At 42.6% G+C, this 13001-nt stretch overlaps 1 protein-coding gene across 2 annotated transcripts; it reads right to left on the reverse strand.

The window, feature by feature from the left end:
• Positions 1-439: 439 nt before the first annotated feature.
• kcnk4a (potassium channel, subfamily K, member 4a) lies at positions 440-12915 on the reverse strand. 2 transcript variants are annotated; one of them, XM_086057318.1, is made up of 8 exons: positions 12302-12915; positions 10471-10543; positions 7463-7783; positions 6808-6925; positions 6581-6741; positions 5926-6112; positions 5475-5606; positions 440-2715 (listed from the first exon to the last, which is right to left on the reverse strand). In XM_086057318.1, the coding sequence occupies exons 3-8, from the start codon at positions 7706-7708 to the stop codon at positions 1748-1750; spliced, it is 1812 nt and encodes a 603-aa protein (XP_085913444.1). In that variant the 5' UTR covers positions 7709-7783; positions 10471-10543; positions 12302-12915; the 3' UTR covers positions 440-1747. The 2 variants fall into 2 exon arrangements, with proteins under 2 accessions (XP_085913444.1, XP_085913453.1); XM_086057327.1 differs by having other exon boundaries at positions 7520-7783; positions 12302-12909.
• Between the last annotated feature and the right edge of the window lie 86 nt (positions 12916-13001).

The following is a 13001-nucleotide window of genomic DNA, read 5'->3' on the forward strand; positions in this document are numbered from 1 at the left end:
AGAGCTTCAAGGGCGGCGCTTTATTACAGCTCGTAAAATAACAAAAAAAAAAAAAAAGCCCATTATGCCGTAAAACACCAAAAGTCCTAGTCAGTATTTAGTCGTGGCGCACTGGCGTTCCGTTTTATCGTCGACACGCACAACAAAACACGAAAGCGCCAATGAGAACGTTAAAACGTTCATCAAGCGTCAGGCCCTGGCGACTTTCTCCAGGCCGCTGTCAGCGGATGATGAAATGCGCGGCCGCCTTGGACGAGAGCGTCACTGGCCTCCTCTCTCCTCAGCGTGTTCGGGGCCGTGAGTAAGCGAGGCGCTCCGGCCCAGACCGCAGCGGCGGCGGAGTTCACCGAGGACTCGCCGAGGTCAGCACGTCTGCAAAGGCACACGCTCGTGTTCTGTAAACGGTGACGATGTGGAAGAAAATGCCTTGTTGTGTGAATGCTGAGTCAGACATTTATATTTAAAGGTGACATCATGCATTTTGATCCCAATTTAAATCATTCCAAACAAAACATTTATTTAATTAGTAAAAGTCAAAATTCACCCGAATCTCAGGGTTGAGAGGCAGACATGCTCACCACTCATCCACTGTGCTGCCCATAATGTCTCACTTGAATTTAAATAGTTCAACATTTAAAAAATGAGCTTTTGCCTGAAAAAGGTGACATCACTAAGACACGTGGGCATAAACTGCAGTGTTCAAACATTCAACAAGTTGTCCGTGAAGGCTGATCGGAAACACCTGGACTCTAATTGGTCGGTGAAGACGCTTCATCTTTAATCCAAAAAGTTTCACCTGTAAATATTAGATGTGCTAATTAATATATCCATGGTTGTGTGCCAAAACACTTTAAATTGGCCACCAAGACGCTGTTTTGCTGTAAGGCAGGCGAATGACCGTATGGCAATGTAGGATGGCAATTCACCAGATCACAACTACCCTCTTGTGATCACCACAAGAGGAAAGACTCGCCAAATACAAATAGGGACACATCACATATACCGTGATTTCCCGTGAATAACATGCACCCGGGTATAAAGTTGCCCAAAATCAATCTTGAAAAAAGTTTTTTTTCTTTGCACTTGTGTATAATACGGTCTCCCGATTTGCTGTGGCGGCGACAGACTAGCAAGCGACAAAAACGTGTTTGCTCTTCATTACTTACTGACTTTACCTGATCTGATATTTCTCATGGAAATATACATTGATGCACAGGAATAATAATAAAAGTTTTCTTCATACACTATATAGTCTGAAAAACAAAGCAAAGAGCAACGATTGTTACGTTAGGTGACTACACAGTACGCAAATAGCCAACAAGATCCTTTATGTGCGCACATACGGACGCTTATAACTGCAGGATAAAAGCACAGAACGTGTACGGTACTTTGTTTTCGTCATTAACTCAGTGCTGAGAAGAACATCGAGGTAAGTTTTTTTTTTTTTTTTTGTATGTGAAAAACATTTATTTTTTCACCAACATTCTTATATAATGCGGGTGCTCGATTTTGGATCTTTTTTTTTTTCTTTTCCAAAAAAGTGTGCATATTTGAGGGAAATTACGGTAAACTTGGAACTGATTTTGGATTAAAGGTGAAAAGTCTTCAACAACCAAGAAGTGTCTCATTGTTTCCATTCCACTTCACACATTACCATGTGACCCGAATGACTGAGAATCTTCACAAGTCGCTGGTGAGACGTAAACAAATGTATTTCTTCAAAAAAAAGGCACAAGAAGAGTAGACGTCAAAGCGTCTGTGGCGAGTCCGTGTGAGTCGGCGTCAACAGCGCCGAGTCCGGAGGCGGCGTGGGTGGATTGGACGGCGGCTGCAAGTCCCCGCCGGGCCTCCTCGCCTGCTTGGGGCTCCACTCATGCGCCGGCTCCCTACTCACGCTCCTCACGCTCCTCACGCTCTTCCTCTTGGGCTTGTGCGGTCGCCGCCTCCTCCTCTCGTCGGCGCGCTCGCTAAGCGCGTCCGACGACTCGTCGATATACGCCAGGTTCTCACCGAAGAAGTCTAGGAGGCCCGTGGCGTAGCAAGGAAGGGAAGGTGACGGGGGGAGGGAACTCGGATCAGGTGAGGCTTTGTTTTCGCCACGTCTTGCCTCCTCCTCGGGGTTCATTTTGTCTCCTTCCGTTTCAAGTGTACGGTGAGCCCGGAGCTTGCGGACAAATGACAAGGATGAAGACGCGGAGGAGCTGTCGGATCTGGAGTCGAAGTCCGAACCTGAGAGGGAACCGTCCCGTGCGGCGGCTTCGGGGGAGTCCAGCTCGGAGGCGGACCGAGCCGCGGGAAGGGAGAAGGAACGCGTGAGCAGGTGAGGCAAGGAGTGACGCGCCACCTGTTGACGCAAAGCCGCAGACAGCACGGACGGCTTCGCCCTGGGCATCGTGCCGCCGCCAACGGGAAGCCTCCCCCCGGGCTTGGTCATCATCGTCCTCTCCAGGGAGGATCCGAGCCCCTCCAGCCGACTCATTGAGCTGGACAGGCCGGCCCAGTGGCCGGGGAGGTGTCCGTTCTCGGCGCCCCCCCGGGCCCAGTAGCCCAGCGTGACTTGGGCACCGCGGCGGATGCGGCGGCGCTCGCTACGCTTCCAGCGCCGGCGCTGCAGGAGGAACGGGTCGTTGAACTCCAGAGGGTTGGGGATGCGGAAGTCCTTGGACATGTGCTGCGTCCAGTCGGTGGCGTGAGCACGCAGCTCCTCCATCTGACGTGATAAGAAACATCAGAGGTGAGGATAAACCACTAACACGCATTATCAACCAGGTGTTGTTTTTGGCAGGCATTTTAGATTTAGTCTTAATCTTTTGGACGGAAATGCTTGTTAGTTTTCGTCACATTTAGTCATTCCTATTAGTGACAGTTTAAGTCTCGTTTTAGTCGACGGAAACTCCCCCAAAATGTTTCAATCTAGTTTTTGTAAATTTAGTCGACGAAAATTCAAAAAGGTTTTTGTTAAAAATAGGTATACAATATTTTGTACATTCCGTACATAAAGGCAAACATTTTTTAACTGAGTCGTCAAAAAATGTAAGTACTTTGGCGGCTAACTGCATTGCTAAGGCTAAAAAGTCATTAGATATTGGTGGAATAAAAAAACCTGTGGATTCGCGTTTATTATTGTACACACACACGCACACCACCACCAACGGGGACCAACCGGTCCGTGGTAGAAAAATGTTTGGGGACGCTGCCTTAATCTACTTTTAATATTTGACTTTACACACAACAAGTGAATGAATTGACATTAGCCTTGACGTTAGCTCAACCAAAATAACCTATGCCTTAAGGCAGCCCATTTACGCCACAAGTTACGTGGAAAACTTTAAGCACAATGAAATTGATCACAAGCCGATTGTTGAATAAGAGTGCAAGTAAATGTATCCAGTATATGTTAACAGGACGAGTTGGGACAAAACATCAGCGTGGTGAGCCCTCAGATGTCGCTTGCGATTTGTCATTCTTTCCACCTAGTTTGTAGCCACATTCACCGTTACCGCTCTCCATGCATTGTGTTGTTCTTTCTGCTGGGTTGTACAGAAAGCATGTCCATATCTTTCCTTCGTTTCTGACCACGAAGCCCATTTGGTGTCACTGTCGCCATGGTCCGTCAAAGGAAAGCGTGTCAGTGTGCGTGAGCCGAGACGAATGACCGCAGACCTGTTTGTGTTTTGTTGTGCGCGACGGCGTGTGCGCGACGCGTGCTGTCACGGCGGTGGGCGTGCCCAAACGAGGATAGGTTGCACCAGCGTTGCATTTTTTTGAAAGACAGATTACGTGTACAATAGGAAGGGATGTCATACATTTTGAACGTCTGACGGACCACACGTCAACAATTTCGTCCCGTCTCGTCACCGAAAATTCATGTACGTCAACGGACCACACGCTAACAATTTCGACCGAAAATTCATGTACGTCGCGTCATGTTTTCGTCATCAAAGAGCCACGTTTAGCTTGTCATCGTCTCGTTATCGTCATGAAAAAAAGGGGCGTTAACAAAATATTTTTGTCATCGTTGACGAAAACAACACAGTTATCAACCAATTTAAAGTGTGGAAAATAACACAATTAACTAGTAAATGCAATTTCTGGGGAAATTGCGTGGGAATGCTGGAATACTGAATGAAAAATATGGAATCATGTTGAATAATATTTGAATTAAATGGAATCACATTGAAGGCCATGAAATGATAGTGAATGATACTGAATGATATGGAATGACATTGATAAAGAAAAATGTGTAATATGTTTAAGAAAAGCGTGAAATGATACCGAAAGATATGGTATGACATTAAATTATATTAACTAATACTGAATGTTAAGGAGTCATGTGGAAGGATATGGAATGATAACGGAATTATATTGCTGAGAAATGTTCAATATGTTGATATAAAGTTTGGAATGATATTGAAAGATACGGAATGGCATTGAATGATATGGAACGATATTGGTGAAAAATGTGCAAACTGTTGGTTAGAAAATGTGGAATAAAAAAAAAATAAAATTTACATGACACTGATTGCAAAATATTGTCGTTGCAAAATATTGTCATTGTCCCACTAGCTACCCAATTTTGGGTCTCCACCCACCACACCAATCAATTAATATAATAATAATAATAATAACAACAGATTTACATAGGGTACATTTACTTTTTCAGAAAATAATAGCAAAAAGTGCATTTCTCCCACAAAGATTTCAAGAATATTTTCTCTGGCTTTCTACCATATTCCCAAAACTGTAGTCAAGGAGGCCGATAACTGATACTTGAAGCCGATTTTTGTTTGCAGTCAAAAGGAAAATATTTAGGTCCGAATTTTGAATAATACAAATTCCAAAACTTAAATGGGTTAAAATGCCTTTAAGCATATTTGTTAAACAGCTTTTCAGATTTGCAACATGTTAAAGTTGTTTTTTTCTTTTTATCTTAGACAATAGACTTTTTTTTAAAAAATTCTAACAAAAAGTGCACGGAGCTCCCAGTCTCAGCAGCATGTCTTGGAAAGTTCAATGTAAACAAATGAACAGCTCCCAAAAGTTTTCTACAGTAAATAAAGCTGTCCAAAATTTCAATACAACTGAAATGTTTCACTTAGCTTTGTTTTAAACTCAAACAAAAACAAAAAAGTGCTGGCAGTTCCCAGGCTCAACAGCATCTCTTAGAATGTTAATTGAAACATTTAAAATGTATACCTAAATAATTTGAGAATGAGCCGTTTTTAGTCGGCAGATTTTTCAAAAAGGCCAATGCCGATATGCGTCAAAAAGCCAAACATTGACGCCGCTATCCCAACTATTGAGGTTGTAGTCGATAATGCACAGACAGTATAGAAAATGGATGGATCGAACTTATCAAAAATAACTTCAATCCTGAGTACAAATTTAATGATAGATTGAATGGTCAGATGAATGAAACGATCATGCAGGTTGTGCGTGTGCGTGTGCGTGTGTGTGTGTGTCTCTTGCCTCAGCGCGGGTCCTCTTGGAGAGCACACGCAGCCAGTTGCCAATCATGGTGAGGATGGAGGCAAAGTAGGCCAAACCGAACACGATCCACAACCACACAAGAGGTTTGAAGAACAGCCCGCCAGCATGACTACCATCTGGATACGCACACACGTGCATCGATTAATATTATTCTCCAAGGCAGCCTCTCACAAATTCTTTTCTCTTGGGACTTTTTTTGCTGTGTAGTTGAAGATTAGGTTAACATCTAGTAGGCATACAAAGGCCTTTTTAAAACTGTTGTGGTTCTTGAAATGATTGACAGATTAGGCAAGTCCTCACCTTTCCAAGTATTTCAACGAGTGACCAATAAAGGTTTAAAGTCCATGCTATTTCATTTATTTTTTTAATCAAATGCACATGCGGAGCTGTTTCAATAAAGAAAATTGGCAGTCGGCCGTGTGCGAGCGTTCCCACCCGGCACGTAGTCTCCGAAGCCCACCGTGGTGAGCGTGATGACCACAAAGTAGAGCGACTCCAGGAAGGACCAGCCCTCCGACTTCTGAAAGACGACCGTGGGCACGGCCAGGAAGATGAGGCAGCCGATGAGGATGGAGAGCACGGCCGAGATCACGCGCACCGTGGTGGGACGCACTTGACGCTTCTAACACGCACACACATACACACAGAAAAGCATGGCAGCAAACACACTGAAGTGATAAGCGCGTGTCTTGTGTTGTCGTCATAATGAAGATTCTGTCAATAATACAAACAATCCAATGTCTTGCGGTTTTGTGCTCGTTCTGAAATGCCCCAAGATGCCGCCAAAGCCTTGTCTAAATAGAAAAGTGGTGTCAAGTGTACAACCAATCAAACAAGTAAAAAAAATTTGCATCCGCCTATTTCTGAAAATGTATGCTTGAATGAACTGTTGTGCTATTAATCAACCGTGATTGAGTTTCTCTTTTTTGCGTAGTCAAATCAAGAGCCACTTTCAAGTGACCCTGAAACACTTCCTGAAACTTTTATCATTACTACTATCAAATTCTGTTATGAGTTTAAGATGTTTGTCCACCTAAAGGGCTCACTAGACCGGACATTTGATTCCCGGGCAGAATAGAAACCTTCTCACCAGAAAGAGCGTCTCAATTTTGGCCACAGCCCTGCGCAGCACGGTGCCCATGTGGTCGCCCACTCCGGCCAGCAGGATGCCGAACATGGGAATGCCCACCAGGGCGTAGCACACGCAGAACAGCTGGCCGTACCACGTGCGAGGAGACAGGTTCCCGAAACCTGGAGGATGAAGAGACGGCGGGAGTCACGAGCGGCTGAGATGGCGGTAAGGTGTTTTAAGCGAACCTATGGTGGTGATGATGGCGCCGCAGAAGAAGAAGGCGGAGGCCACGTCCCAGCGTGTGGTAAAATTGGTGGAGAGGCTGCTAACCTCCAGGCCCGCTTCCACCGCAGACGCAACTCCCTGGGTGACGTACACAAAGGCGACATATTTTTCAAAACCAACATGAAAAATATTATGATAAAAATTACAGGATTTTTTTTTCTTTTTAAGGTTCACGTTAATGGGATGTCTAACGCGGAAACCCCATTCAACGTAAATATTTTTAAAAAATGGAAAGAAAGTGTTTTTCACAGGACAGCGACGATTATCTCGACTTTCTCACTATATGTGTGCATTTTTATGTATTTTAATGTAAAAACTCCAAAATAGAATTAAAAAAACAACTAAAAATATATTTTTAAAATGTACATTTAAAAATAATTTAAATGTTATATACATAATTTTGAATGTTGGCTAATCATGCGCATAATAGATAAAAAAACAAATATAAATATTCTAAAAACAAAAAATACACAGTATGGAACCATACAGATCAATTAAATTTTATATTAAAAAAAAAAATACATACTGTGCATTCATACACAAACTACACATTTATCAAAACTGCCAAATCCAAATTTTGACACATCTGGGAATGTATATACCAATGTCGCTTACGTTTGGGCGTGCTACTGGCGTTACGTAAGGAGGGTGCGTTAACGAGCCCTCTGATACCTTCACCAGCTTGTAGAATTCCCGCTCGCTCACACAGAAGTGATTGCTCAGGAAATTGTTCTTGGCGGCGAGCAGCTCCTGGAACTTGTCGTTCTCCTCGGAAGCCTCCAGGTTCTGGAAGACCAGCGCTCCCATGCCCAGGTACAGCACCACCCCGAACAGGAGGGCCAGGACCGTGGTGCAGCGCATGTTGTCCGCCCCCCTCCGGGGTTAGAGGTCGGGGGATGTGGCGACGCTCGCACTCAGGATACACTTGGGGCACAGCTGGTCATAAACAGGAAGTTCCTTTTACAGCCTGCTGTACGTGTAAACATGCAACACGGGTGCTTTTGGCGGGCTGACTTATTTATGCGCGTGTGCGTCACGCCAGCGCTAGCGCTGGCAGGAAGCCGAGTCCCGTAAGGATGCTCCAGTGGACGCTAGGTGAGAAGTCACACATTGATGATGTCACACCGATATGGAAGTTTCACCCCAAAGTGAACTCCCACCTATTTGAGCTACAGTATGGACAAATCTACCTCTTTGAGTTAGGAACGGGTGGATTTTTCTGCTTAAAGAGGGAAATCAACCCAAACATATTTTTTTCAAGAATATGGTCTATGCAAGCCCACTAGTTGAAACAAGGCGCTCTGATAAATATTGCGTTTGTGGAATAAGAGTTAATCCTAGGGCTGGGCCGATAATTCGACATCGATATGTATCGACACGTGATCGATACCAATAGAAAATGCCTTCGGTAAAACGTTCGATAGAAAAAAAAAAAAACGGGAAAAAGAAAAACAAACCCGAACGTTCGATAGAAAAAAAAAAAAAAGAAAAAAGAAAAACAAACCCGATCGCAGCATGGTGCGTGAGGTAGGCAGCGCGCTTCCGCCTCCAAACATGAAGAAGCAGCGTTTGAACCAAAGGAGCAGTAGCTTTTAAACCAACAAGAAGAAGCTGTTAACTCAACGGAGAATGCTTTGTTTCAACTAGTGGCCTTGCATAGAACATATTCTTGAAAAAAACATGTTTGGGTTGACTCCCGCTTTAACTCATATTCCACAATATCAATCGAATAGCGTGACGAAATTGTTCATTGGTGTGAATTTGAGCGCGATTGCTTGTTTTTTCTCGCACATTCCTAAAATATGCCGGATAGATTCATTGACAACTTTAAATTGTCTATTTGGATGATATTTTTGTTTGTCTACATTTGCCCTGTGATTGACTGGTGACCAATCCAGGGTGTACCCTTCCTCTCACCCAAAGTCAATCCGGGTCAACCGTGACCCCGATGAGGATAAGATCTATAGAAAATGGATGATTGCTAATCACGTTATGTCTTTGTTTCCTTGGCGAGGAAACTCTGGATTTGTATGAAACTTCCTTTAAAGATCCGAGATAGCACCGCCTTTGCCCGCTGATTCATTTTGCAGCCAGCGATTTACGTTCAAGCCTCCATGGGAGCCTTCTTGTTTCTCACACTGTGGTTCAGTTTCACAATGAAAACATACGAGCCAACAGAAGAGTGAAATACTCTAACAGTGAGAGGAAGCCATTGTGACGTGTTGGTCACCTAAGACAGTGATTCCCAAACAGTGTGCTGCTGGAAATGATCCAATTTCACTTAACTGGTCGGAAAATTAGCTATTTAAAGATTCCCCCGCTAGAATGCGCTTGATACAGTATACTTCTAGCAATTAGTTTCTGGAATTCACATACATATACAATGTGCGTAGAGTGTTTCTTAATACATTTGAAGTCCACGTACAGTGAAATAATATCTTTTAACTCATTCACTGCCATTGACAAATTCATTTGTCTTTTCACAGTCCAGCCATTAAATCCCGGGAACTTATATTTTTTCACATTTTTTCAAACATTAGGGTCAACAAGGGTCTGAAAATGTCTGGCAGTGAATGAGTTAAATGTGAGACACCACAGGGAATAACATTGTTACAACCTTGCCTAATAAAAAAAAAAACCCACCTGGAAAAATAGCTTATTTCTTATTCCTACACTTAACTACACGTGTGAGCCATGACAGCACATCTGTTTAAAGCCTACGGTGGGTGCAATATATATCACTGGGTCATCGCCGGCCTTCCATGATGCAACAACAAGGCGCTCTAAAGCAGCTACGCCACCATGAACCCCTATCCAAACACTGGCCGTCAAGTCGGGTTTAAAGGGGAAATCAACCCAAATATATTTTTTTCAAGAATATGTTCCCAGCAGGCAGGCCCTCTAGTTGAAACGCAGCATTGTCATTAATATTGCATTTGTGGAATATGAGTGAAGCAGCAAAATCCACCCCTTTTTAGCCATCTCAGGGGGCGGCTATTTTGTCACTTTTGTCGACTGAAAATGACATCACAACTGCTCAGGGCTCAGGTGACAACCAATCACGGCTCAGCTTCAGAAAACAGGTCAGCCGTGATTGGTCGTTACCTGAGCCCTGAGCAGTTGTGATGTCATTTTCAGATGACAGAAGTGACAAAATGGCCGCCCCCAGAAATGGCTAAAAACAGGTGGATTAACTGTTATTCCACAAACTATATATTTATCAGAATGCCTTGTTTCACCTAGTGGGCTTGCATAGAACATATTCTTGAAAATAATACGTTTGGGTTGACTTCCGCTTTAAGGAAGAAAAAAAAACCCTTTGCTATTCCACCTTTCACAGTGTGACATGCGTACATGTGTAGAGTCATGGCAGACAACGAGGTGCTCGATTGAGTACTGCATAGTTCAGACATCAGTTAGTACATTTTCAGCAATTATCATCAAATAATAATGTATTCAGAAATTGACTTCTGTTTTAATGTAAACATTATTTTTTTTTTTTTTTAATTCGGTCTCTCTATATCACAGATTTTCACTCTGGAACATATTCCCCTTTTATCCAGTGTAAAAAAAAGTGCCTTGGTTGAATAAAGGTTGACATACGTCAATGAAGAAAGTAATACCTTGAGGCTCTGAAGTCAGGAGTTCATCCCATGTTAGGTCAGCTGATGAGCTCTGTTGGGCTTCGCTGGGGACCTTCAACAAAAGAAGATTCTATTGGACGTCAGCACATTCGAAGACTTCACGCACACGACAAACACAAGACTAGACTTTGTCACGGTTTTTAAAAAAAACAAACAGTGGGCCACTACAGAGTGCACACTGTGACGTTAACAGGGGGGGAATTTTTTTTTGAGCTTATCACCACTTTGAACTGTGTTTACCTTAGCAATGGAACTCCCTTGTCTTGGTCTCTCTCCCACATGAACCCTTGCCAATTTTCTGACATTTGCCAGAGTCTTGCACACTGTTAGCATTCAACGTTAATGGAGCGGGCTGCCTTTGCTTGTCCAACTGTGACACTTACTAGCTATCACGGTCCCAAACGTGCACTGGGTGGCAGAGTTTGGCATTGTTCTTTGTTGGAACAGCAGTGAGTGAGATCACGCGAAGATAAACAGCGGTGCAGGTGGGCCGGCGCGCTAAATCACAAAAGTAGCACGGGACTGAGGAAATATGTGCAAGTGAGATTGATACAAGGAGACTACTAATTTTTTTTAGCACCTCTGAAGGCTAACATTAAAGACTTAACTGTAAATTGAAACATTGATATTTTGCCTATTGGTTTTGTTGTTGTTGCTTGTTTGGTCAGCAAAAACGTGGTAATTAATTTCCACAAAATGTGCAGAGAGATTATTTTTAAATTTGTACTCATTCAAAAAACTCAAATATCAATGCAGAATGTTACTGTATGATGAGCACATTCACATTTCATTATTTTAATGTTGATTAAGCTGCCATAGAACTATTGTGCATATGTAGTATGCATGAACAGTTAAATACAGAGTACACACTGGGTTTATTATTATTCAATAATGTATAATTATGTATCAGTCAATAATATTACATTTTCCATTGCACTAGTTGTACAAATATTACAGGAGCTCAGTTAGATTGTTTACGTGCAACATTTTAATATTCCGTTTTTTTTCCGGTTTGGATAAGATTTCAAATCTTTTCATTCCATCTAAAAGGGTCTTTTTGCATCATTTTTACTCTGTGGGTTGCTTCTTTGTTAACAATGCAAGTGTGACTACTGCAGCTGTGACAGTTTAATTTCCCTGACTAAAAATGTCTAAATTTATCGATCTATCTTGTCAACGCTGATAGACGGGCAGTTGAAGCATTTCATTTAAGACCTAAAATGGTTCTGATCTTTTGTGAAAACACAAACCACTGATAAATTCTCAAATGACTCACCTAGAAAATAAGGCAATGTAAACCTCACTCTTCCTAAGAGATTTGTGGTCGTGTTATCAAATGCAAGCGCTGAATGAAAAAAATGCCCATACGAGACAATGCTGGCTTTGTGCAATGGCAACATTTTTGATACAACTCATTACTTTGCGCAGATGGAATGAAGCGACACTCATGGGGAAATCATTTAAAAAAAAAAACAAACAAAAAAAACTCCAGTTAAAGAAAACCTCAATATGTTTCACTAACTGCATGTGCTGTGCAACTTACAATTTTACACATTAAAAAAAATAAAAATAAACCACCACCAAGCTACAAAGATGAAAAAGATTATCTGCGGACGACAACTTAACGCAACTTAACACATTAAAGAGTTATGCTTCGCCCTCGTTCCGCTGCGGCAATACAACGCGAGAAACATGAATTTGAAAACTAGCCGCAAACGTGACAGCAAAAAAAAAAAAAAAAAAACAACAATTTCTGAACATATGAATGAATGAATGAAATCAAATATCCACTGAGGAAAAACGGTCTTACTTGACTTTGGTGAAACTTGAATCCAGCCTGGTCCAACGCGAAGTGTGTCTTTCTCCGGCCCCGCAGCACTCAGTCAGGAGTTGTGTGTGTGTGTATGTTGTAAACGTGCATGTGTGTTTTCTCCTTGGAAAGTGTTTCCCCATTCTTGTGACCCTACATCATCACTCTGACAGGGGGATGAAGACTGGAGGAGGAGTATGGGTGGGCGGGTGGGGTTATTAGAGGGTCCGCAATTTCCTGGGATGGATATATGTGTGTGTGTTTATTGGGAGGGGTGTGGAGAGGGGCTGGCAAACAAAAAAAGTGACACTTGGCTCTTTTGAGGCAGAGTTATGGCTGAAGAAATAAAACAGCCAGTGAAGTTCCAAGGCCAAATTTAGCAACATTGTGAATATTATGTGAATAAAAGTAAAAAAAAAAAATGTAGATGGGAGCACAAAGGGGAAAAAGGGAGAGGACAGTCACAAATGGCGGCGGAAATGAGCCGTTTCATCAAGATATTCTAAATACTTTGGAGGCGCCATCTCACGGGACTCGCTTGAAGACAGCAGGGACAAAACAGGATAAAACTTTAAATACGTGATTGCAGTTGGCTAAAATGTATCCCGTTGAATTGTTTATGATATCGGCACATTTTTAAGTAAGTTGTTCAAAAGGAAAAATGTTTCACGCTGGCCATTGTTAAACAGTCTCAGATTAA

This window comes from Filicampus tigris, chromosome 2 (assembly GCF_054856515.1).
Source record: "Filicampus tigris isolate MCC_2025a chromosome 2, RoL_Ftig_1.0, whole genome shotgun sequence".
NCBI classification, from domain to species: domain Eukaryota; kingdom Metazoa; phylum Chordata; class Actinopteri; order Syngnathiformes; family Syngnathidae; genus Filicampus; species Filicampus tigris.

What these genes read in the sequence shown, in the direction of transcription:
- kcnk4a (XM_086057318.1), bottom strand. Translation starts at nt 7,708, where the DNA reads ATGCGCTGCACCACGGTCCTGGCCCTCCTGTTCGGGGTGGTGCTGTAC. An exon ending in CGCCATCATCACCACCATAG is followed by an intron (nt 6,742 to 6,807) that starts GTTCGCTTAAAA and finishes TTCATCCTCCAG; the next exon opens with GTTTCGGGAACCTGTCTCCT. An exon ending in CTTCGGAGACTACGTGCCGG is followed by an intron (nt 5,607 to 5,925) that starts GTGGGAACGCTC and finishes GTGCGTATCCAG; the next exon opens with ATGGTAGTCATGCTGGCGGG.